This window comes from Hypanus sabinus, chromosome 9 (assembly GCF_030144855.1).
Source record: "Hypanus sabinus isolate sHypSab1 chromosome 9, sHypSab1.hap1, whole genome shotgun sequence".
Lineage (NCBI taxonomy): Eukaryota > Metazoa > Chordata > Chondrichthyes > Myliobatiformes > Dasyatidae > Hypanus > Hypanus sabinus.
This window is the reverse complement of record NC_082714.1, coordinates 148,600,125-148,627,304: the sequence shown is the minus strand read 5'-3', so window position 1 is coordinate 148,627,304 and position 27,180 is coordinate 148,600,125. Positions and strand designations below refer to the sequence as shown.

Sequence of the window (27,180 nt, the reverse complement as noted above, 5' to 3'; positions counted from 1 at the left end):
TATCTATCCCCTTCATTATTTTATACATGGAATTTAAATACCTCGATCAAATCCCCCCTCAGCCTTCTACACTCCAATGAATAGAGACCTAACTTGTTCAACCTTTCTCTGTAACTTAAGTGCTGAAACCCAGGTAACATCCTAGTAAATTGTTTCTGCACTCTCCCTAATTTATTGATATCTTCCCTATAATTCGATGACCAGAACTGCACACAATATTCCAAATTTGGCCTTACCAATGCCTTGTACAATTTTAACATTACATCCCAACTTCTGTACTCAGTGCTTTGATTTATAAAGGCCAGTGTTCCAAAAGCCTTCTTCACCAACCTATCTACATGAGACTCAACCTTCAGGGAACTATGCACTGTTATTCCTAGATTTCTCTGTTCCTCTGCATTCCTCAATGCCCTACCATTTACCCTGTATGTTCTATTTGGATTATTCCTGCCAAAATGCAGAACCTCACACTTCTCAGCATTAAACTCCATCTGCCAACATTCAGCCCAATCTTCTAACGGGCATAAATCTTCCTGCAAGCTTTGAAAACCCACCTCATTATCCACAACACCTCCTACCTTAGTATCATCGGCATACTCACTAATCCAATTTACCACCCCATCATCCAGATCATTTATGTATATTACAAACAACATTGGGCCCAAAGCAGATCCCTGAGGCACCCCGCTAGTCACCGGCCTCCATCCCAATAAACAATTATCCACCACTACTCTCTGGCATCTCCCATCTAGCCACTGTTGAATCCATTTTATTACTCCAACATTAATACCTAACGACTGAACCTTCTTAACTAACCTTCCACGTGCAACTTTGTCAAAGGCTTTGCTGAAGTCCATATAGACTACATCCACTGCCTTACCCTCGTCAACATTCCTCGTAACTTCTTCAAAAAATTCAATAACGTTTGTCAAACATGACCTTCCACACACAAATCCATGCTGGCTACTCCTAATCAGATCCTATCTATCCAGATAATTATTAATACTATCTCTAAGAATACTTTCCATTAATTTACCCACCACTGATGTCAAACTGACAGGTCTATAATTGCTAGGCTTACTTTTAGAACCCTTTTTAAACAATGGAACCACATGAGCAATACGCCAATCCTCCGGCACAATCCCCGTTTCTAATGACATCTTAAAGATCTCCATCAGAACTCCTGCTATTTCTACACAAACTTCCCTCAAGGTCCTGGGGATATCCTGTCAGGACCTGGAGATTTATCCACGTTTAAATTTCTTAAAAGCACCAGTACTTCCACCTCTTTAATTGTGATAGGTTCCATAACTTCCTTACTTATTTCCCACACCTTACACAATTCAATATCCTTCTCCTTAGTGAATACCGAAGAGAAGAAATCGTTCAAAATCTCTCCCATCTCCCTCGGCTCCACACATAGCTGACCACTCTGATTCTGTAAGGGGCCAATTTTATCCCTCACTATCCTCTTGCTTTTAATATAACTGTAGAAACCTTTCGGATTTACTTTCACCTTATTTGCCAAACCAACCTCGTATCTTCTTTTAGCTTTTCTAATCTCTTTCTTAAGATTCCTTTTACATTCTTTATATTCCTCGAGCAATTCCTTTACTCCATGCTGCCTATATCTATTGTAGACATCCCTCTTTTTCCGAACCAAATTTCTAATATCCCTTGAAAACCATGGTGCTTTCAAACCTTTAACCTTTCCTTTCAACCTAACAGGAACATAAAGATTCTGTACCCTCATAATTTCACCCTTAAATGACTTCCATTTCTCTATTACATCCTTCCCATAAAACAACTTGACCCAATCCACTCTCTCTAAATCCCTTCACATCTCCTCAAAGTTAGCCTTTCTCCAATCAAAAATCTCAACTCTAGGTCCTGTGCTGTCCTTCTCCATAATTATATTGAAGCTAATGCTATTGTGATCACTGGACCCGAAATGCTCCCCAACACATACATCTGTCAGCTGACCTATCGCATTTCCTAACAGGAGATCCAACACTGCCCCATCTCTAGTCGGTACTTCTATGTATTGTTGCAAAAAACTATCCTGCACACATTTCACAAACTCTAAACCATCCAGCCATTTTACAGAATGAGCTTCCCAGTCTACGTGTGGAAAATTAAAATCTCCCACAATCACCACCTTGTGTTTACTACAAATTTCTGCTATATTCATGGATAACGTGAATTTAGAAGTTTAGCTTAAGAGATTTAGCAAGGGGCTTGGGTCCATATACTTTTCTATAATGTGGAGTAGCCAGGGTGTTTTGCCACAGTTCACTTTAATTTTATTTTGAGGGGACTGGTTGATTCCAGATATGAGTTGCTATTGTTCTTGTTTTATTGATTTTGATTAGCACTCATTTGGTCTCTGTAAACTTCCCTATGTTTTTTTGTTATATTAGCATCATAAGGCAACTGAAATATATGGAAGACTTTTACCCATTGGCTTAGACTTTAATTGAGTCCGGGCTACTGAGCTATGTACCACAGAAATGGATGATTTCAGAGGTGATTGGAACAAATTGCTGTGACTGAGTGTGGTTCTGTTCTTTTCTTAGGTCCTTCTCATGTTTCAGTGCAACAGTCAGGACCAACCACAATACCAAGTTCTTCAATGAATATGCCTGTAAGTAACCATGGAACACCAGGTGGTTATAGTCATTCTGTGCCCTCTTCACAAGGGATGCAGATGCAGGGTCAGAGTCAGTCGCTGGCAAACTATGGATCCCGGACAAACATGAGCATGCAAACCAGTCAAGGTAAACATTTAAAAATCACCATGTCACATTATTTAGTGAATAACATTGGTATTGATCATTTTTGCTCTGTGGGGCTGAATCTTCTATATTTCTGTGCGTTTATTTGGGGATTTAATTCTTCCTTGAACAGAATGCCGAAAGAAAAGCAGGGCTAGCAATGCAATCATGCAGTATTTTGTTTAGCATTACTTGACTGAAAATTCTTTAGACTTAGTTGCAGAACGTTGGCCAAGGGCTGCCTGGAGTGATTCATCCTTTTGCACTTAATGCAATTTCTGTTAGCCACAAACAGGATTACTTAATTTGTCATGTAACACTTTTTTAGAACATTGTTTCAGGAACAGGACATGATAAATCTCTCTGTGAATGAGCTCCATGAAGCATTCCCAGCAAAGCCAACTTTTAATGCTGCATTGCCAGATTGATACTCAAGTAAAGTAATTCCTACATGTGGCCCTAAGCTTTGGGTGCCCCAAAAGGGCACCGAGATCCCATCCTCAATGTGCCAGTGCCTAGCTCCTTCAGTCTGCAAGTTGTTCTGATGTTTCAAGTCCACAGGTAGTAGTAGCCTGCATCTATACTACACCCCTGGCTATTTACTTAATTAACTTACCTACATAAAGAAAATAAGAAACAGCAGCATGAGTCAGCTATTTGCCCTGTTGAGCTTGCTCTGCCATTCAATAAGATCATGGCAGTTCTAGCTGTGAGCTCAGATCCACCTACCTGTCTTTTCCTCATACATTTAATTTCCCTGTTATATAAAAATATAATATGTAATTATCAGTTAAATAATTTTAACAACATTTAATAACTGATCCTGAACCTGGTGGTGTGGGACCCAAGGCTTCTGTAATTATGATAGTGTAGCGGTGTGCTACATGCAGCGCTAAAATTACGACACGGAGTCGGTAACTGCAGTCGAAGGAAAAACTTTATTCGAAATCTTCAGCCTCACTTTTAAGCCTCCCTCAACCTGCCCCCCCGTGGCGCAGAGGCTCCAAAGCTCTGTGCTCGCAAACCCCCGTAGGCTATCTAATTGTGAGCCGGTTCGGATGTGCCAGGAAATGGGTCGCCACAATAGTATTAAGAAGAGCATGTCCCGGATGGTGGGGGCTTTGCTGATGGATGTTGCTTTCTTGTGGCAGTGCTTCATGTAAATGTACTCAATGGTGTGGAGAGCTGTGCTTGTAATGGATTGGGCTGTGTCCACCATTTTCTGTAGCCTGTTCTGTTCCTGGACACGGTGTTTCCATTCCAGGCCATGATGCAACCAGTTAGGATCTTCTCCAATAGAGTAGCCATTGCATATTCTCTGCTGGTTGAGTGATGTTGCAACAACAACCTTGCACTCATTGTAAGTAAGACCAAGGAATTGACTGGACTTCAGGAAGGGAAACTTGAAAGAACACGCATCAGTCATCTTTGAGGGGTCATGTCATATCTCTGAAGATCTATTGTGGGCCCAACATATCGATGCAATTACAAAGAAGCACAATAGTGGCTACATTGCATTAGGAGTTTGAGGGGATTTGGTATGTCACCAAAGACTCAATCAAATTTCTACAGACGTCCCATGGAGAGTATTGAAACTGGTTGCATCACCATCTTGTATGGAGGGGCCACTGCTCAGAATCAGAAAAAGCAGTAGAAAACTGTAAACTCAGCTAGCTCCATCATAGGCACTAGCCTCACCAGCATCAAGGACGTCTTCAAAAGGCAATGATTCAAAAAGATGGCATGCATCATTAAGAACTCCCATCACCTAAGACATGCCCTCTCCTCCTTGCTACAATCAAGGAGGAGGTACAGAAGCCTGAAGTCACACATTCAATGTTTCGGAAACAGATTCTTCACCTCCATTGACAAACAAGAGAAAATCTGCAGATGCTGGAAACCCACAACACACACACACAAACACATATATATATACACACACACACACACACACACACACACACACACAAAATGCTGAATGAACTCGGCAGGCCAGGAAGCATCTATGGAAAAGAGTACAGTAAGTGTTTTGGACTGAGACCCTTCAGCAGGACCTCAAGTTTCCAGCAACATCCTTGAAAAAATTTTCTGTACTCTTGCAGTCTTATCAGAAAATAAGTCCTGGGAGCAGCACTGATTTGTGTCTTCACAAAGAAGGCAGAACAGCACCTCTACTTTCTTAGAAGTTTGAATAGATCCAGCATGTTGCCAAAAACCTTGACAAACTTCAAGAGATGCACAGCGGAACCAGAATCAGAATCTGTTTAATATCACTGGCATATGATGAGAAATTTGTTGTTTTGTGGAAATAGTACGTTGCAATACATAATAATTTTTTTTAACTATATATTACAATCTGTATAAAAATGTAATTAAATAAGTATGCAAAAAGAGAGGGGAATGTTAGTGTGGTAGTCTTTCATTGTCCATTCAGAAATTAAATAATGAAGAACTTTATTCTCTGGAGTGTAGGAGAATAAGGGGACACTTGATAGACGTACAGGTGCCCCCCCCCTTTACAAAGGTAGACAATGAAACCTTTCTTAAGCTGAAATGGCATAAAGCAAAAAAAAATTATAAGGGAAAAATTTTCATAAAAGCAAAAATCCTCTTTGTAATGTGAAAACAGGTTACTAATGTTGGTTCTTTGTAAAAGCGAAGTGGTGTAAAGGGAACATTCGTAAAGCAGGGGATATCTGTATCCTAAATTATGAGAAGTACAGATAGGGTCAATGCAGGCAGACTTTTTCCACTGAGGATGGGTGTGATTGGAGCTAAAAATCATAGATTAAGGGTGAAGGGTGGGGAACCTGAAGGGGAATTCTTCATGAAGAAGGTAGTGCAAATGTGGAATGAGCTGCCAGAGGAAGTGGTGGATGCCGGTTTGCTTTCAACATTAAAGCGAAGTTTGGATCAGTACATTGACACGGGAGGGGGGAGGAGCGGAGGGCTGTTGTCCAAGTACAGGTTGATGGAACCAGGCATAATAAAGCTTGGCACTGACTAGATGAGCCAAAGGGCCTGTTTCTGTCCTGTAGGACTCTATGGCTCATGAATGTGTTCTGATTTTAGCAAGATAGTATTAATTGACAAAGGAATTGTAAAAATAAAGCTGAGACAACTGAAGATTGTGGTTTTGTAGAGGGAACAGGGAAGTGTATGAAGTATACTGCATTTCAAACCCAGGAGAGTTCTCTTGGGGAGGATAACAGTGGAAAACTAGAATGAGGCTGAATTGGGTAAGATCAACATTATAGATTTAACAATCTAGACAAAGTTTTGTGTTGAAGAGAACTATGGCATTTAGATTACTGAGAATTTATGTAAGTCAGGAGGCTGTGGGGCAGGTGGTGAGGGTAGGATCTCAATCTTTCATGCACAGAAACTCAAACAAAATTGTAGGGGTGAATATGCAAATACAAGATCAGATCTGTGATTTAGAAATTGTTATTTGAAGAGAATGGAAAATGTGTTTTTTTCCAAAAAACTGATACTTGGTTTAAAAGGAAAATAAATTGGGAAAAAAATTGTCAATGAGCATTGGGGATGTGAAAGGTTGAAGATCAAGAGATAGTTCTAATGCAGGGGTTCCCAACTGGGGTCCACCAATCTCTCAGTTAATGGTAGGGATCCATGACATAAAGAAGGTTGGGAACCCCTGGTTGAAAAAGTGAGCTTGATAGATGATGGTCTTTCACTTCAATGACCTCTGGTACTCTAAAATAAAATGGGATTGATTGACTTTTGCAATAGGTAGGGAACATACAACAGAGTGCATAGACCAGTACATTACATTACAGCCCTTAATGTTGTGTTGAACCAATTAAATTAGTAATCAAATGGCAATCTAAACTAATCTCTTTGCCTACACAATGTCCATATTATTCCATTTTCCTCACATATGTGTGTATCTAAATGTTTCTTAAAAGTCCCTAATGTATCTGCCTCGACCACTACCCCAGGCAGCACATACCAGGCACCCACACTCTCTATGAGTAAAAAAAACTTTCCCCTTGCAATACTATCTGTCTCTGCAGAGAACACAACTTGTTTATGCCGATTACTCAAATTGTATACATTTGCATTGAATTGGTAACTTTCCCATTGGATAGCTTGTGAGGTAGGTTTGAAAGGCAGAATAGGTCACACTCTTCCCTGCTTCCTCTACAATGGCACAGTCTTCAGTCATCCCAACTTTACCATTCATGAGTAATGAAGCAAGGGAGCTTGAATTAGGTTATTATTTAAGCACATTGTTGAAGAGAAAGTAGCAGGAGTTCTACATTAGCTGTTTTACTTGAAGAAGGTGTCAAAAATGACAAATATTAGTGATGCACCAATTGATTCAAAGAGAAAGATAGCTTCACACAGGTCGGGGAGAAGAGTTTAAAAAAACAAGTGTTTCATGGGGCTCAGCACATTAGCAGCAGACCAGCTGATTTGCGATTCATTAACAAGAGCAAATAAAGGTAAAGCAGAGTCAAAGCAGAGTGGCCATTATGTGTGTGGACCAGTGTAGGAGTGGGAACTTGGAGTCTTTGTATTTCCTGGTGACCACATCTACAGCAAGTGTTGGCTGCTCGAGGAACTCAGGCTCAAAGTTGCTGACCTGGAATCTGAGCTTCAAACACTGCGGCACATCAGGGAGGGAGAGAGTTACCTGGATTCTCTGTTTCAGGAGGTAGACAGATCCATTAGATTAGCTGCCTCAAATTCAGTCTGTGGTCAGAGACAATAGGTTGTAACTGCAAGTGAGGCAGATAGTGGGATCCAGGAGACAGTGCTGGAGGAGCCTCAGCCCTTGAGCTTGTCCAACAGGTCTGAGATTCTTGCTCCCTGGGTGGATGAGAGTGGGGGCTGTAGGAAGGATGAGTAACCTAACTGTAGTACTATAGTTCTGGGAGCCATTTCAGAAGGCGGGATAGAAGAGGAATGTAGTGGTAATTGGGGTAGAAAAGTCAGGGGAATAGACAGAGTCCTCTGTCATGAGGATAGTGTGTTCCGAAGGCTGTGTTGCCTGCCTGGTGCCTGGGTTGGGGACATCTTATTTGACCTGCAGAGGATTTGCAGTGGGAGGGGAAAGATCCACTTGTTGTGGTCCATGTGGGTACCAAAGACATAGGTAGAATGAGGAAAGAGGTTCTGCTGAGGGAGTTTGAGCAGCCAGGGACTAAATTAAAAAGCAGAATCAAAAAAGGTAGTAATCTGGATTACTACCCGAGCAACCTGCAAATTGGCATGGGGTCAAGAAGATTAGAGAGATAAATGCGTGGCTCAAGGATTAGTGTGGGAGAAGTGGGTTTGAATTCATGGGAAATTGGCACTAGTATTGGGGAAGGAGGGAGCTGTATCAATGGGACGGGCTCCACCTGAACTATAATGGGACCTGGATCTTAGTGAATTGCATAACTAGGGCTGTGGATAGGGCTTTAAACTAAATGGTAAGGGGGTAGGTTCAACAGATTGGAGAAGTATGGATAAAGTAAGGAAGAAAAGTGTGGGTAAAAAATAAAGAAAAAAAGATTAAAAAAAAGAGAAAAGTAAGAGTGGAGTGAGGAAAAGTCAAGTGCAAAGGAGTAAAAGATTACAAGATTTTAAAAGCACAATGAGTGTAAGGGCACTTTATTTGAAAGCCCATAATATTCAAAACAAGGTCAAGTACAAAAAGGTATGATTTAGTGACCATTGAAGAGACGTGGTTGCAGAATGGAGTGGATTGGGAATTTAGATATCCAAAGATATCAGATAATATGGAAGGATAGGCAGGAAGGTAAGGGAGGAGGGGTAGTGCTTTTAATTAAGGATAAGATCAGGACAATAGTGAGAGACAATGTAAGATCTAAGGAGCAGAATGCTGAATCCATCTGGGTAGAGATTAGGAATAGTAAAGGGAAAAAGAATCACTGTTGGGAATTGTCTATTGGCCACTGAATAAAAATATTACAATGGCACAGGCAATAAACAGAGAAATATCTGAGGCATGTAAGAATGGAACAGCAGTTATTGTGGGGAACTTTAAGTTGAACATAGATTGGGTGAATCAAGTTGGTTGAGGCAGTCTTGAGGTGGACTTCATGGAATGCATCCGTGATGGTTTTTTTGAACAGCATGTTACTGAACCTACGAGGGAACATGTTATCTTAGATCTAATCCTGTGCAAAGAAGCAGGCAAAATTAGTGATCTTGTAATTAGGAATCCTCTTGGAAAGAGTGATCACAGTATGATTGAATTTCTCAAACAAATGGAGGGTGCAATATTTTGATTGAAAACCAGTGTATTATGCCTAAACAATGGAGACTACAATGGGATGAGTGAGGATTCGGCTAGTGTAGACTGGGAACACAGGCTATAGGGTGGGACAGTTGAGGAACAGTGAAGACTGAAGTTTTTTTATGGTGCTCAACAAAATTATATTCCAGTTAAAAGCAAGGATAGTAAGGGTGGGGAGAGCCAGCCTTGGATAACTAAGGAAATAAAAGAAAGCATCAAGCTTAAAGTCTGTGCATACAAAGGCACCAAGAGTAGTGGGAAACTGGAAGATTGGGAAAACTTTAAAAAGTATTGAAATACCACTAAGCGAGCAGTAAAGAAAGGGAATCTAGATTATGAAAATAAACTAGCACAAAATATAAAAATAGATAGTAAAAGATTTATAATTATATAATGCGGAAAAGAGTGGCTAAAGTGAATGTAGGTCCCTTGGAGGACAAGAAGGGGGAATTGATATTGGGTAATAACGAAATGGCCAAGGCTTTGAATTAATATTTTGTGTCGGTCTTTATGGTGGAGGACACATCTAACATGGATTTCATTGGAGGTAAGGACCTTGTTATAATAGCTATCACTAAAGAGATAGTGCTGAGCAAACTTGAGGGCCTGAAGATAGATAAGTCTACTGGTCCTGATGGAACACATCCCAGGATACTGAAAGCAATGGCAGAAGTTATAGTAGAGACTTCGGTGATGATTTACTAAAATTCTCTGGACAGGTCCTGGTGGATTGGAAGACAGCGAACGTCACTCCACTGTTCAAAAAAGGATGTAGGCAAAAGGCAGGTTACTATGGGCCAGTTAGGTTAACATCTTCAGTTGGGAAAATGGTTGAAGTTATCATTAAAGAAGAAATAGCAAAGTATCCAGAAAGAAATTGATCCATCAGGCAGACGCAGCATGGATTCAGCTAAGGCAGGTCCTTTTTGACAAACTTACTGGAGTTCTTTGAGGATATATTGAGTGCAGTGGATAGAGGGGAACAGATGGACGTTATTTACTTGGATTTCCAGAAGGCATTTAATAAGGTACAGCATAAAAGGTAAGGATGCATAGAGTTGGGGGTGGTATATTTAGCATGGATAGAGGGTTGGCTAACTAATAGAAAGTAGTGAGTTGGGATACTTGGCTGTTACTCTAGTTGGCAATCAGTGGTGAGCCGTGTGTCGCAGAGGTCATTGCTGGCCCAGAACCGTTCTTGATATGCATTAACGATCTGGAAGAGGGGACCAAGTGTAGTGTATCTAAGTTTGCTGATGATACTAAATTGAGTGGAAAAGCAAATTGTGCAGAAGATACGGAAAGTCTTCAGAGAGATATAGATAAGTGAGTGGGCAAGGATCTGGCAGATGGAGTACTATTTGGTAAATTTGAGGTCATTCACTTTGGAAGGAAAAATGAAAGAGCAGATTAGTATTTAAATAGTAAAAAATTGTAGCATGCTGCTGTGCAGAGGGACCTGGGAGTGCTTATGCATGAATCGCAAAAGGTTGGTTTGCAGGTGCAGCAGGCTATCAAGAAGGCAAATGGAATTTTGTCCTTTATTGCTAGAGGGATTGAATTTAAGAGTAGGGAGGTTATGCTGCAGCTGTATGGGTGAGGCTGCAGCTGGAGAACTGTGTGCAGTTCTGGTCTCCTTACTTGAGGATGGATATTCTGGCTTTGGAGGCGGTGCAGGCAGAAGGGTTGATCAGGTTGATTCCAGAGATGAGGGGGGTTAGACAATGAGGAGAGATTGAGTTGCCTGGGATGGTACTTGCTGGAATTAAGAAGAATGAGAGGAGGTCTTACAGAAACATATAAAATTATGAAAGGGGTACATAAGATAGAGGCAAGAAAATGAGACTAGAACTGGGACATAGCCTCAAGATTCGGGGGAGTAGATTTAGGACAGAGATGAGGAGGAACTGCTTTTCCCAGAGAGTGGTGAATCCGTGGAATTCTCTGCCCAAAGAAGTGGTGGAGACTACTTTTTATGGGAGAAGGTTGGGAGAAGGTTTTTGGGAGAAGGTTGGATAGATTTTTGCATAGTAGGGGAATTAAAGGTTTTGGGGAAAAGTTAGGTAGGTGGAGATGAGTCCATGACCAGATCAGCCGTGATCTTATTGAATGATGGGGCAGCCTCGACAGACCAGATGGCCTACTCCTGCTCCTATTTCTTATGTTCTTATGACAAGTATCACATTAAATAATGCCATCAGTGAGAACTTGATTTTCAAGACTTCTTTTTCAAAACATTCCACAACTGTATATTCTTATTAGAAAACTACAACAAACAAATGGAAACAAAGAAGCTTTCAGAAATAAAAATATTTTTACATTGGAGAATAGCAAAATATACATTTACTAGATGATTTGAACTCGTTTAGTGATTGAACCCAAAGTGATACCAATCTTGATACTAGATATAAACACTCAAACATAGCTTAATTTATCTTTCTGGAATTTAATGCAACTTTGTTGCACTACTTTTGCATTTAAATCTTCTGATGTATAAATGAAATAGTTACAATCATGTCTAGTGTTTGGCTCAGTGGGTACAATGTAATACTAATTAATCAAAATGTTCCCAGTTTTATACTGGCTTTTCTCAGATCATTTGAAAGAAGACTGCAGATACTGGTTTCATTGGTTTAGAAAAATGGGGACATGAGGAGAGGTGGTATGGGGCTTTCAGTAGTATCCACGATTGATTAACCTAATTGGTAGTCAATTAATGTTGCATATTTGTGTAGTTTGTGAGATAGTTTAGTTTTGTTGTCCCATCATGTTTATGGTACTGCTTATTTAGGAATTAATAGTACAGTATAGCTAATTCAGTGAACAAAGAGCCAGTAAGAATGGAAACAAGGGGCATTCAAGCATTAAGGGTCATCGAGAGAGAGAAGGGGAATTTTGGGAGCAGGATCAGGAGAAAGTTCATATTTGTTGATCAGAGCCAAAGTTTACTCCATTTTTTTTTACAGCCACGCAGACCAATCGTTGCTCTGAGCAGGAAATTTTTACACGGCCCCAAAAACTACGCAGCACATAAAGAGTTTTTTTTTGTAATATGCTTACAATGAGTATTCTGAATGAAAAGGGAAAAAAATCTCATACCTTTGATTTTATTTATTAATAGAAGGGTATAATGAAATACAGGGTAACTAAGAAAATCTTTCACATTTCATAAACTTTTTCTCATCTGTCTTTAAACGTTGTCCAGATTAATTTTGCATCCAGATGAAAGATAGATCTTCATCCTCATTAGATCATACAAATGTTCCACTTCTAGTCTTTTACTAGATTTACATTTGATTAAATTCATAACATTGAATCCATGTTTGCAGTCAGGAGGACTACAAGTTTGAAATGTTCCAATGTCAACAAGATTTGACAGTTTTTCAAATTGTTCGTTTCTAAGCTCATAGTTCAACATATCAGGGAATGTCTTAATTGAACCAGCCCTGACTTTTGCAGAAATGACAAATTTGAAATCACAGTATTGCTGTGATATTTTTGAGGCAATGCTTTCATCGTATATTTTTGTCAATCATTCATTTTCTTTTCCAAATTCAAAATTTGTTACATTTGCCATAGCCACAGGGTTAAAGTATTGCCATTCTCATAACTCATTGTCAGGAAATTGGTTACCCAAGTTATTACACACACATTGAATGAATTGAAAAATAGGAGTGTCAGAACTTATAGTTGCAAGCAGATCTTTCACTTTGTCATTCCAATAAACAATATCGCCAAGATACTGTGACCGTGACTTGTTAATTTTTGCTTCTGCATACTGCAGTGCTCCAAATGTACTCAAACAACTTTTCTGAAGGAATTTACAAAGAGATGCCAGCTCTTCTAAAACATCATTAAGGACTGTTTATGCTACTCGATATTGTGAATTGGTCAAAATCTTCAGACTGCTAATTGGATTGTTACATTCATAACTTGCTCTTTGCAATACTGAAACAAAACCTTGCAATTCCTCATCAAAGGAGTAGCAGCAAAATGTCTTCACAGCTATCTTACGTTGGTTAGTGGTCTAAACAACAACATCGCATTCTGTGACATTAGCTAATTCTTATAGCTTTCCTTTTTTAAACCAACAATCTGCTGAACATAGCATGTTCATACCAGTGTTTCTATATCCTACACAATTGATACTTTTATCCATGCATTGTCTAATCCCAGGTTTTCTCCGTGTGCAGTGCAATTTTGCTCGGATAGCTATTTTATTTCTCATCAAAGAATTGCTGTCACGCCATTATTCTTTCCAAGTGTAACATTTGTCCCATCTGATGTAAACATCACCACCTTTTGAATGCCAAGATTGATGTTGATGTAACATTTTTTAAAAATTGCGTCAACAATAGTGATACCGTCACATTCAGTTAGTTTCAAAATACCCACAAAACAGTCTTATAAGTTTTCTTTTCTGTTTAAATCTTTTTATTAATTTTAAACAAACATAAGTGAAACATGAATACAGAGAGTTTGAAAGTACATAATTAATAGGTTAAGTATAAATTCATATAGATGATAATCCATATATAATAACCTCCCAAACTCATAGTAATTACAAAAAAAAGGGAGTAAAAAAGAAGGAAAAAAATCCCCAAAAAAGAAGAAAAGGAAAAAAAACCTAACTAATGTGGGCCATTGCATTATGTCATATATACACAGTAGCGTCAATAACTCCGCACCTCCATCCAAATAATTAAGGATAATAGAAGCATGGTTTAGGAAAAGTCAGCTTAACTATTACGAAAATGTTGGATAAATGGTCTCCAAGTTTCTTCAAGTTTAACTGAAGAATCAAAAACAACACTTCTAATTTTTTCTAAGCTCAAACAAGTGATAGTTTGAGTAAATCACTGAAATATAGTTGGAGGATTAATTTCTTTCCAGTTCAATAGGATAGATCTTCTTGCCATTAATGTTACAAATGCAATCATCCGTCGAGCTGAGGAGAATAAACAACTATTATCCACCATTGGTAAACCGAAAATTGCAGTAATAGGATGTGGTTGCAATTTGATATTCAGAACTGTTGAAATAATACCGAAAATATCTTTCCAATAATTTTGCAAACAAGGGCAAGACCAAAACATGTGGGTCAATGAAGCTACTTCAGAATGACATCTGTCACAGGTTGGATTAACATGAGAGTAAAATAGAGCAAGTTTATCCTTGGACATGTGAGCCCTATGTACAACCTTAAATTGTATTAGGGCATGCTTAGCACAAATAGAAGAGGAATTGACTAATTGTAAAATTTTCTCCCACTGCTCAGTGGGTATAAGACAATGAAGTTCTTTTTCCCATTCCTTCTTAATTTTTTCGGATACTTCTGGCTGTATTTTCATGATCATATTATAAATGATGGCTACTAAACCCTTCTGGCAAGGATTCAGAGCTAAAACTTTTTTTGTAATGTCCATTGGACATAATTTCAGAAAAGACTGTAACATATTATTCAAGAAATTTTTAACTTGCAAATATCTAAAAAATGAGTTTTAGGTAAATTGTATTTATTAGATAGCTGTTCAAAGGACATAAAACTATTATCTAAAAATAGATCACAAAAACATGTTATACCTTTTGTTTTCCATAATACAAAGGCTTGATCCATAAAAGAGGGTCAAAAAAAAAGTTAGATATAATAGGGCTAGATAAGATAAACTTATTCAAGCCAAAAAATTTACGAAATTGAAACCATATTCGCAATGTATGTTTAACTATGGGATTAGTTATTTGTTTATTCAATTTAGCTAAAGAAAAAGGAAGAGAAGATCCTAAAATTGAAAAAAGTGATAGGTCTTGTACAGATTTACATTCCAAATTTACCCATTGTGGGCAAGACGCTATAATCGATTCTTGTGTCCAAAATATTAAATATCGAATATTGACTTCCCAATAGTAAAATCTCAGGTTTGGCAAAGCCAAACCACCCTCCTTCTTAGGCTTCTGTAAATATTTTTTGCTTAGTCTAGGATTTTTATTCTGCCACATATACGAAGATATTTTAGAATCAAAAATATCAAAAAAAGATTTAGGAATAAAAATTGGTAGTGCTTGGAATAAATATAAAATTTTTGGTAACACTATCATCTTAATAGCATTAATTCAACCAACCAATGACAAAGATAATGGGGACCACCTGGTAACAAGTTACTTAATTTGGTCAATTAAAGGTAAAAAATTAACTTTAAATAAATCCTTATGTTTCTTGGTAACTTTAATACCCAAATAAGTAAAATGATCTGTGACAACTTTAAATGGTAAGTGTTTATAATTGGAACTTGCATTTTTAATGGAAATAATTCACTCTTATTAAAATTCAGTTTGTAACCAGAAAAGCTACTAAACTGAGCTAGCAAGGATGAAATAGCAGGAATAGATCTCTCAGGGTCAGATATGTATAGTAACAAATCATCAGCATATAATGATGACTTATAAATCCTTTCCCCATGGGTAATACCCAAAATATTAGGTGATTCATGAATGGCGATAGCTAAAGGTTCCAAAACAATGTCAAATAGTAAAGGACTTAAAGGACAGCCTTGCCTTGTACCACAGAATAACTGAAAAAAAGATCTTTGATTATTGTTGAAAACCGAAGCCAAAGGTTTATAATATATTAACTTAATCCTTGATATAAATTTCAAACTAAAATTAAAATGCTGCAATGTATTAAATAGATATGGCCATTCAACTCTATCAAATGCTTTTTCAGCATCTAAAGAAATGACACATTCTGGTATTTTGAAGGAGTATAAATAATATTAATCAATTTTCTGATGTTAAAAGATGAATAACGATTTTTATTAAATCCAGTCTGATCTTCAGAGATAATTCGGGGTAATATATTTTCTAAACTAGTGGCCAAAATTTTACTAAAAATCTTAAAGTCTGTATTCAGCAAAGATATAGGGTGATAGGATGCACATTCAGTGGGGTCTTCATCTTTTTTAAGAAGTAGAGAAATAGAGGCATCATAAAAAGATTGTGGCAATTTACCTACAGTTAACACATCTTTAAAAATTTTACAAAGCCAAGGAGAGAGTATAGAGGAAAAGGATTTAAAAAATTCTGCAGTATAACCATCCAAACCAAGGGCTTTACCTGAATTCATTGAAAAAATAGCCTCTTTTATTTCGGTTTCCGTAATAGGTGCATCTAGAAGTACACTATCTTCTGTAGTTAATTTTCTTAAAAATTCATCCACTATAGAAGAATCCTCAACAAATTCTGATTGATATAAAGAATTATAAAAATCTTGAAAGGCTTTATTTATCTCTTTATGATCAATCGTCAAAGCGCCATCTCATTTATGAATCTTAGTAATTTGACGTTTAACTGAAGCAGTTTTCAGTTGATTAGCAAATAATTTGCTAGATTTATCTCCATGTATATAAAACTGGGTTCTAGATTTAATTAACTGATTTTCAATCGAAGAGGATAATAACAGGCTATGCTCCATTTTAAGTTCAACTCTTTCTTTATAAAGTTCTTTGCTAGGGGTCACTGAATAAATCTTATCAATTGCTTTAATTTTATCAACCAATGTTAATATTTCCAAATCAGTTCGTTTCCTAACCTCAGCAGAGTATGAAATAATCTGTCCACGAATAAATGCTTTAAAAGTCCCATAATGTTCCACTAGAGATCTCTTCTGTAAAATTTGTTGAGGAAAAACAAATCAATTTGTTGTTTAATAAAATTAAGGAAGTCTGGGTCCTGCAGTAAAATAGAGTTGAACCTCCAAGATTTAGCATTAGAAGATGAATCCATTGTCTTAATAGATAGCTTCAAAGGTGCATGATCAGAAATGGTAATAGAATCATATTTACAATCAATAACATCTGTAAGTAAACGATAATCAATAAAGAAGTAGTCAATTCTTGAATAATTATGATAAACATGGGAGAAGTATGAAAGTTCTTTGTCATTGGGATGTAAAAAACGCCAAATTTCAGAGATTCCAGAGTCAACCATAAAGGAATTAATAAAAGAGGCCGATTTATTTGGAAGAGCTTGGGTGGGCTTAGATCTATCCATCGAAGGGTTTAAGCAACAGTTAAAAACCCCACCCATTATCAGCATGTACTGATTCAAATTAGGAAAGGATGTAAATAAACACTTAAAAAATTCAGGATAGTCAGTATTCGGAGGATAAACATTAACTAAAACAACTTTTTGATTAAAAAGTGAACCAGTAATAAGCAAAAATCTACCTTGTGGGTCCTAAATTGTTTCATAGTGTATAAAAGAGGTTGAAGAATCTATAAAAATGGAAACGCCTCTTACTTTGGCTTGGGAATTCGAGTGATACTGTTGACCTTTCCAAAACCTAAAAAAACGTTGTCTATCCACCTTCCTCACATGAGTCTCTTGTACAAAGATAATATTAGCATTCATTCTGTGGAATACTTTGAATACTTTTTTCTGTTTGATCGGATGATTTAAACTATTAGTATTCCAAGAAACAAAATTAATAATCTTATCCATATTGCCAATATTTATTATAATTAATATATCAGGTTAAACAAAAGATTACCTCATGGATCCGGAAGAGGGAAGTAAGTTCAAGGAAGAACCGGAAGTCATGACTCTGCAACCATTTTTGTAGTTTCAAGTCAGCCCATGAAGTAAAACTAAGCATGAAGCAAGCAAAAAGAAAAGTCCCCCTCCCTCCACCCTCAAAACCCCAGGAAAAAAGCCAAAAAGAGGCAAGCAGGCAATCTAAAACTAATTTTACCTCCATGTCTCAAGACGGCAACTCAAACAAAAAAGTAAAAAAAAACAGATACAAACCACCCATATTTTAAGAAAGGGTTAATATAACAAAGATTAAACTATAAAATTTGTGTTTTATATATATATATAAGACAAAAGGATTAAAAGAAAAAAAAACCTAAAACGTTAAAACCCATAAATGGATAATATTGTATTAGTATTTTAAAAGAAAGTCCTTAAACTTATTCAGACACATCCAAACAGATATGATGTATCCAAGCACTAAGGTCTTTTGGGGAAAAGAAACAACATCTTAGAAAAGTTTTTTATTAAAAGAAACCTTAATATTTAATTGTTAAAAATATTTAAAAAATGTATATGAACTTAAAGGAAGAACCTAATGAGTTACTTTCAATGAGTTACAAAATAATACAAAATAATAATATAAAAGAAACAAACTCAGGATAAACCAAAAAAAAACAGACCTTTACCGTGTGTAAGAAATACACTGTTATCCATCACACAAAAATCATCAAATTATAAAAGATCCAAATCTATAGGCTAGTTATTAACATGAAGAAAAGAAAAGAAAATTTAATACAAATAGTAAAATTACAATACATTAGTCAACTTGTAGTTAAAAAAAGTACTATTCTTCAAGGAATCTTTGAGCATCCATTGGAGATTTGAACAGCTGATGAGTCCCATCTTGGAGAGTAACTCTCAATTGTGCTGGAAATAACAGCGCTTGTTTGTAGCCTTTCTGATGAATTTCCGACATAACCGATTTAAAAGCCATTCTTGCCCTTAAAACTTCGGGACTATAGTCTTCCAGAATACAAAATTAAAAATTTTTAAAGCTGATCATACCCTTTTTCCAGGCAGCCCGAATCAAGTTTTATTTTCCAGTCAAAACTTAAAATACAATATTAACATTTTCTGTAGTGTCTATACCTTTATTAGTAATTAGTGTATGGAAAGTAGATCTCCACAAATTGTCCATTATATGCTTCTGATACATTCAGCAAGTTCAAACATATAGTTCTTACCTATATGTTTATAATATATAAATATATATTTATAATATATATGTCTATATATAATACCTGGGGATACAAATCGACAATAAACTGGACTGGTCAAATGTTATGCCCGCAGCCCCCTCCTTTGTGAGAATCGCAAGAGCTCTAGTTGGGGGGGGTGGTCAGTAGACCCAGGAAATGGGAGAGAGAGACGTGCCAGATGCCTCGTTCCCCGGTGATGCAAATTAACGTGACATTGACCATTGTCTCCTGGAGACCACGTTTGTGGATTGGGGATTATGCTACGTGCAAGCCCTCGGGCAAAGTGGGCTGGTTGAGAGAGAGATTGCATCATCCCAACCTGATTGACATCTGAGACCCCGTGAGGAGGTATAAAAGAGAGTCTGGGGGAACAACCCCTTCTGACGCACCAGAAGAAACGCTAACGATCCCGTAGTAGCGAGAAGCCATTTGAAGGAAGCCACGTGCGTTCGGTTCCCCTTGCTTGGGAGCCGATGGCAGGTACCACAGAACCGACATAGAAACCGATGTTTCTTTTCAACATCCTTAGGATACTAAAAATAATAATGATCATTATTTCAGAATACTAAAAATAATTATTATTTGAAACATTTAACAAGGTGAGTCAAAACTTATGATTTTAATAAAATAACCAGTCATGTAAACAATTTTATAGAAATGAATTTTTACTTTGTTCTGACAAGATTTTATTAACATTTCTTATTAGATTATGATTATTTGAAAGATTACTTACCAAAAATTCAGAATATAGATTTTTCACACCAAATCAACATAAACGCATTTTGCAATGCAATTAAATTATGTCAGGTAGTCAAAATAAGGCCAGCAGTTTACTGACAATGAGCTACCAACTTTCATTTTGTTTATTGTTACAGATTGTAACAGTGTTATAACTTGAAATGTTGAAAATGTAAATATGTTGAAGCTCTAAAATGTTTCAAAGTCAAAATTGTACTACATTTATTACTTAGATTTCAAAATTAAGTTAGCATAATTTCAAAATTATATTTACATTATATGAAAGAAAATTCCAGCTGTGCAACAACAAAGGCATGTTTGTAGGAGCATTTCAGTTACTGTGCACCTGTGCACACGTGCAGCTTAGATGGCACAGTAATAAGAGCATATATTTATCCTTATGCTTGCTTATATTGCAAAAGTTAGGATGGACAAGATCAAAAACTATGTGTGAATGTCTCAATCTATTCTGCTAATTTCTGACCTTAAATAGTATGTAGAAATTTTAGTATCTGAAAACTAGAATCAAACACACTTTTAAACCATGCAACTGGGACCAGCATTGTAGAACATTGGTAGTAGTCATTGTCAGTGGACACCACCAATTGTTATTTTCTAGATCTGATGCATATTCTGACCTTATTGAAATTTATTGGCTGTATTCCTTTATATTATTTATTATGAACTCAATAAACTTTTAAGTGGAGCCAACTTTAGATTAAATAATGGAGATCAGTCACCTCATTGATAACATGGATTTTGTTGTGTCATCAAAATGAGGATAACTTCCAATTTGCTGCTTTTATTGGGAAATACCTCACTGGTAACAAAGCACAAAGAGATATTTAGATTATATGAAATGTGCAAGTAGTTTTTAACAGAGCTACTCATTTAAGATTATTTTTCAGTTTCCATGATACACCAGCAAGCTGCAACCCCACATTACAATACACCGCAAGGAAGTGGACAACATTACCAGGGACAATCGACTATGGGAATGATGGGTCAGAGTAACCAAGGCAGCAACATTATGGGGCAAAGGCCGATGGGTCCTTATAGATCAACACAACAAGGTAAGATGTGCATGGTTACATTTTGATGCAAAACTAATGATACCTTTTTCCAGTGTAATCATTCTTTTCAATGAATACTGGAGGATGCATGTAGTGTGCAACACAGGTAAATAGTATTGCAAACAGCTCACTATCTTAATTTACAATGCCTCAATGATGGCAGGGCAATAGTCTCACAGCCTAAGGGAAAAAGCGTTATCGTTGACAGTCCTAGTCCCGATGCTTCTGTACTTCCTTCATAATGGTAGTGGGCCAAAGAGATTGTGGGATGAATGACAGGGATCCTCAACAATGCTTTGGGCCCTTGCCTTGCAATGCTCCCAGTAAATGTCACAAATAGAGGGGAGGGAGACCCTGATGATCCTCTTGGCTGTTTTTACTATTATCTACAGAGTCTTGCAGATCAATGCCTTGCAACCTCCGTACCACACGATGCAGCCGTAGACACATTCTTTATGGTGCTTCTGTAGATTTAGAATAGGATGAGGAGCTTCATGTATCTTAAAGTGTAGATGCTATTGTGTGTTCTTGACAAGTGAGGAGGTATTGTGGGTCTAGGTTAGATTTCCATTACTTGCACACCAAGGAACTTTGTTCATTTCACTCTCTCATGGCTGAGCCATTGATGTGCAATGGAGAGTGGTCAACCTATGCCTTCCTGAAGTCCACAATCATCTCTTTTGTCTTGTCCATGTTGAGTCTTGGGTTGTTGTTCTTGCACCATTTGATAAGCCTCTTTATCTCTTCACTGTATGCTGACTCATCATTGTTGTTCATGGGGCCAACACCATTGTAGTATCATCAGCAAATTTCATGATTTGGTTTCAGCTGAATCTGGCAATGCTGTTATGAGTTAGCAGTGTGAGGAGCAGTGGGCTGAGCACACAGAGCTGTGGTGGACGCCACTGCTCAGATTGATGGAGCTTGAGATGTTGCTGCCAATTCAGTCTGACTGAGGTCTTTCGGTCATGAAATCTAACATCCAGTTACAGTAAGGGGTGTTGAGCCCAACGTTGACACCCTCTGAGGGATAATCATGCTAAATGCCTAAGTCAATGAACAACATTCTGGCTTGTGAGGCATAATTTTCTTGGTGGACTGGATGAGTAGAAGGCCAAGGCAGTGGCATTATCAGTGGACTGATTTGAGCAGTAGGCTAACTGGAGATGGTCCAATGTAACTGAAAGATGGGATTTTACATGATTTATTACCAGCTGATCAAAGCACTTCATAATTATTAAAGTCAGTGCCAATGGACTATTTTAGTGAGATGTTAAACATGGCCATTAATATATTGGTTAGCTGTGACACACAGTCCCTCAACACCTGAGTATTTTTTTTAATATGCAATCATCATCATCATTATGTGTCATGTCATTTCATGGAGGTGATCATGATCTTATGACCATGATTGTTCTTTGCAAATTTTTCTACAGCAGTGGTTTGCTGTAGCCTTCTTCTGGGGACTGTCTTTACAAGACAGGTGACTCCAGTCATTATCAATATTCTTTAGAGATTGTCTGCCTGGCATCAATGATCGCATAACCAGGACCTGTGATATGCACCAATTGCTTATACGGCCATCCACCACCTGCTCTTATGGCTTCATGTCATCCTAATTGGTGGGCTAAGCAGGTGCTACACCTTGCCCAAGGATGACCTGCAGGCTAGTGGAAGGAGAGAGTGCTTATCACTTCCCTTAGAAGAGGCATATCTCCACCCCGCCAACCCTTTTATACAATAACTTTGAGAGAAGGAAGTTCAGTAATGTGAACTTGCTAGGTAATCTGCCAGGTGAACCTAAGAGAGGTTTCTAGCACAGGAGCTCATTCATTTTAGTGAAGACAAACAATTGTGAAGGATAAGAGTAAGGTAATTTGCTTTTATTTGAATTATTTAAATTTTAAATTGTTATTTTATTTACTCTTAAGGGTTTACAGTTTTATTGCTTTTCATGTTACTGAATGTCAAGGATAGATTTGATAATTGGCCAAACTAGGCATGTGATTATCAAAGGTGTTTAGTTGTTTCATGGATTGGGCTTCTTCTGGCTTGATTCTTAACAGCATTACTCTGCCTGAGGTGCTGCTACTATGCATGGCCTCATCAATTTGGACTATGTGAGCTTCTGCAAGCAGTTTCCTAACAAGAGATCCACAAAAGGAAAATGTATACTGACATCAGCAGCAAGATCTAGTTTAGTGTTTAACTGATTTACACAATTTGACACTTCTTGAAGCTGCTTATCTTCCTTTAAGGGATAGTGCAAATAGATCCAAGCCAAATTGCTTCTGTAGCTGCTTCATATTTTTAATTATCTCAACGCTTTTAGGGATTAATTACAGTTTGAAGTTGGCAATTACTTTTCTTTTCCTAAGATTATTAAATGGTCAAATGTTGGTATATTATAAAAAGGTATTATGTATATAGTGACAAGTGTTTCTAATTGCTTTTTGCTATATTTTAATTTTTTTTTGATGAACTCCTTCTGTACAAATCTGTTCTTGAGAGTAAACAAGCTGGTAATTTCTATGTGCAATGGTAATTGGTTTTACCTTACTGTACATTTCTTGCACACTGAATCTGTGTAACATAGCATTATCCTGGGAAGCTGGAAGTACCTAACATGGCTGTGCTGCTACCTTTCTGTCTAATCTTGCCTGAAAGTTACTACATTAATTCTGTAAGGGCATTTGATAGCCTGCATACAACCTGCTAGGAATCCATCCACAGAGAGTGGTGTTGGAAAATTGCCAACTCAAAATAGAGCAATTTTAAGTAATTTTTAAAATCAGCATCCATTGGGAAATTCCTCTTTTTTATTTAGCATTTTTCCACCATAAAATACCCTTAAATTACTTTGGCAGTAGTGCAAATTCATCTGCATTGAGATTTTTAAACTCATATGAAAAATAATAGTTGCATGCATATTTTTTTGTTCTGTTCAAAGTATTAACACTAAATTGTTTGTTCTGATTGAGATCAATCATCTCCTGTAACCCTTAATACAACCTCCTATGTGGCCTGACTTCTTTGCTAATGGAAGTTATAGTAAGTCTTAGGTTCCCAACCTTGGGATGCTGCTGTTGATCTCTGCAATATCTTGTAATTTGCTGTCCTTTTGGGAGTACACCAAAACTCAATGCTGGTGGGAAAAAGTCATAATCTACATTTCCTTCATACCATGTGAACAGACATGGTATGCCACATGCCTGTATTGTCTGTATTACAAGATACTCTGCTGGACAGCTATTACAAATTACAAGCGTGAAGGTGCTCAAAAAGCTGAAAAACCTAAGGTACATGTCACCCGGACCAGATGAATTGCACCCTAGGGTTCTGAAAGAGGTAGTGGTAGAGATGGTGGAGGCATTAGTAATAATCTTTCAAAATTCATTGGACTCTGGCATGGTGCCAGAAGACTGGAAAATTGCAAATGTCACTCCAGTCTTAAAAAAAGGCAGCAGAAAGGAAATGATAGGCCAGTTAGCCTGACCTCGGTGGTTGAGAAGATGTTGGAGTCTTTTTAAGGATGAGATTATGGAGTATTTGGTGACACAGGACAAGATAGGGCAAAATTGGCAAGGTTAGCCAAAAGGTGGTGAATTTGTGATATTTGTTACCACAGACAGCTGTGGAGGCCAGGTCGTTGGGTGTATTTAAGGCAGAGCTTGATAGGTTCTTGATTGGACATGGCGTCAAAGATTATGGGGAGAAGGCCAGAGAGCAGGGCTGAGGAAATGAAAAAGGATTTGCCATGTTTAAATGGTGGAGAAAGCTTGATTGGCCAAATGGCCTAATTCTGCTCCTATCTCTTATAGTCTTATGTATATGTACGTTGAGAGATCTCCCTGCTAATCTCCTGGTGAAAACCCCTATCCTGGATAGTCATATTGTCCTCTGCATTAAGAACATGCCTCTTGTAGGGCTTTTAACTAGTGTGACCTGGTCTCCTATCTCTGAAGCCATCATTTATTCAGTAGCAACACTCCCAACAGTCACATTAAAAGCTGGATGGTAAGATTGTATCTGCTGGGTTGTGTGCAGATACATCTGAGAAATTACAATATGGCATAACAAAAAGCCAAGCTGTATCCAGCTTTCTGAATTTCAGTGGGGTATCACATAGAAAATTCAAGTGATGCCTTTCCATGAACCTTGCAACTATATTTCCCTTTGGTTTTGTGATTTTCATCAATTTTAGGGCGACACAGTTTTATACAGGAGGAGGCTATGGGGTCTCCCAGCAGTTCAGTCACATTCTCCCTTATATCTCCTTAGCCCTGTAAGTTATTCTTTCATTTATATTCTTTCATTATTTTCATTAACTCCATTTAATTCTTTCACCATTTAATAATTATATTAAGAGATAATTTGCAGTAGCCAATTAATCTCACAGTACATCTTTGAGATGTAGGAGGACATAGAAGTACTTATGAACATTCACATAATCACAAGGTGAATTTGTAGACTTCATGAAGACAGCACCTCAAGTTAGAATTCAACCCTAGATCCTAGGGGCAGTGAGGAAGCAGCAATGATTCCTGTGCACATCTATGCCAAAAGAACTCAGAATTTATTTGTAAGCCAGAAATAAAGGTAGGAAGAGATAATAAGAGTACTGTGAGCTCAGCTGTCACCTGTCATGCACTTTTGCACCAGATTAAAATCTACATTTTGGAATTAAGTTTAATTTCTTCCCAATTCAGTCATTTGGGTAACTTTTTTTTGTTTCCTGTCTCACATCTGTTAAATGTTCTCCCTGTTGAATCGAAAATTTTAATAGCTCACAACAATTTCAAAAATAAAAGTGAAACCAAGTCTTAATTCAGAATTGCTGTGCTCAAACTGTAGGATAATTTATTTTTTAATTTTAAAAAAAACAAGTGAACATTGAGAGCCTGAGGAGAGAAAGCAAAATAAACTTGAATTTACATGTTGCAGCAATATAAAACAGTGGATAGGCCATTTTGAAGTATTGTGCCCAATTCTGATCCCCGCATTATAGGAGATTTTTAAGAGGGTGTACCAGAGGTTCACCAGAATAGGGTCTTGATTGGTGAGTATTAGCTATAAGGAGAGGTTGAATAAACTTGGTTTGTTTTCGGTGGAGCACTGGAGGCTGAGAAGCAATGTGATAGAGGTTTAGAAAATAATTATAGGCATTGATAGGATAGATATTTGGTCTTTTGTATAGAATAGAAAAATCAAATACGAGAAAGATAGTCTTAAGTGAGAAGGGGCAAGTTTTTTTGTACAAAGCCTGGAATATGCTGCTAAGGAAAGTGGTAGAAGCAACATTTTAAGAAGCATTTAAACAGACTCATGAATAGGCAAGGAATAGATGGATTTACACTTTGTGCAATCAAATGGATTTCATTTACATAGGTGGCATAGTCAGTGCTGTCAAGTAGGCTTGACGGGCCTGTTGTTCAACTTGACAAATTATTTTGTGACAAACTGCAGTAAGCTAATTTGTACACATTAAAGTCCAATAAATGGGAATGTTAATGTTTCAGAGATGTTGGTTGAAGCATAAGTCTTGGTCAGAACATCAGGGGAACACCAAAGACTCTTGAATATTTTTATGGGAGATAACTAGTTCCCAGTTTATTTTCTCAGCTGAAGAACAGTTTCCAATAGATCAAGGACCATGGCAATGATTGAAACAAATAAAGCAAATCTAATGTCCGGTACATCAAACATTGACAGATGGAAATCTTTATTATTTGAATTTTTGGATAAATGTTGTGATGGCCACCAAGCAGTTAGAGTAAATGCTTCTAAATAGTGAGACAGAACAAAGCATGGTTACAATCTTAAAGACTTGAGTATGTTTAAAAGTAGAATTTGTGATAAGTTTAGATGTAGGAATGTAGCCAAGAAAAGTTTAAATTTGTACAGTTCCTTATGTAATTTACTCAATTGTTAAAACCTATGCTTTTGGTTACTGTGGCTGAGACTGTGAAATGTAACATGAATATAAGCTACAATATGCCATGGTTAATCCATTCAAAACTTGCTCCTGCTACTATGCTAGATACTGCTAGCACAATTGTATCACTTGTTTGTTATGACATTTCATATAATATATTTTTAATCTTCAGATAACAATTCAATATTTTTTCCTGAGCAGAGAACATTCAGTAATTTTCTTGTGTGCGTGTTTAGTTTTTAGGTGAAAACATGGCTGAATAAATTGTCTATATACAGAACATTACTTTGAAACACAAAACTACAACAATATTATCAAACTGGTTACTGTTTCTTCTTTGGTTTTGCAGGGTCTTCTCAGCAATACATTGGACAGGAAGATTACTATGGTGAGCAATATGGACATGCCCAAGGACCCACAGATACCATTAATCAACAGTATTATCCTGATGGTACATTTTTTTTCCCTTAGACTGCCATTCATATTTGTAATGTGAAAATTTTATCTAACTAGATAAAGATTTATCTACCAGTAAATCATTTGCTCTTCAATCTGCTAACTTAAGTGTACTGAAACTGCATAATATTAAAAATCTGAGATG

General features: G+C 37.2%; 1 protein-coding gene across 1 annotated transcript in view; it reads left to right on the top strand.

Annotated features, from left to right (window-relative positions):
• The window catches only part of LOC132399891 (calcium-responsive transactivator-like), a 97,320-nt gene that overhangs the window by 28,236 nt on the left and 41,904 nt on the right, over positions 1-27,180 (top strand). Inside the window, exons 5-7 of the mRNA XM_059980777.1 lie at positions 2,577-2,777; positions 20,480-20,644; positions 26,929-27,030. Of these exons, the coding sequence (XP_059836760.1) occupies positions 2,577-2,777; positions 20,480-20,644; positions 26,929-27,030 (468 nt within the window). The remainder of the gene's footprint in view (positions 1-2,576; positions 2,778-20,479; positions 20,645-26,928; positions 27,031-27,180) is intronic.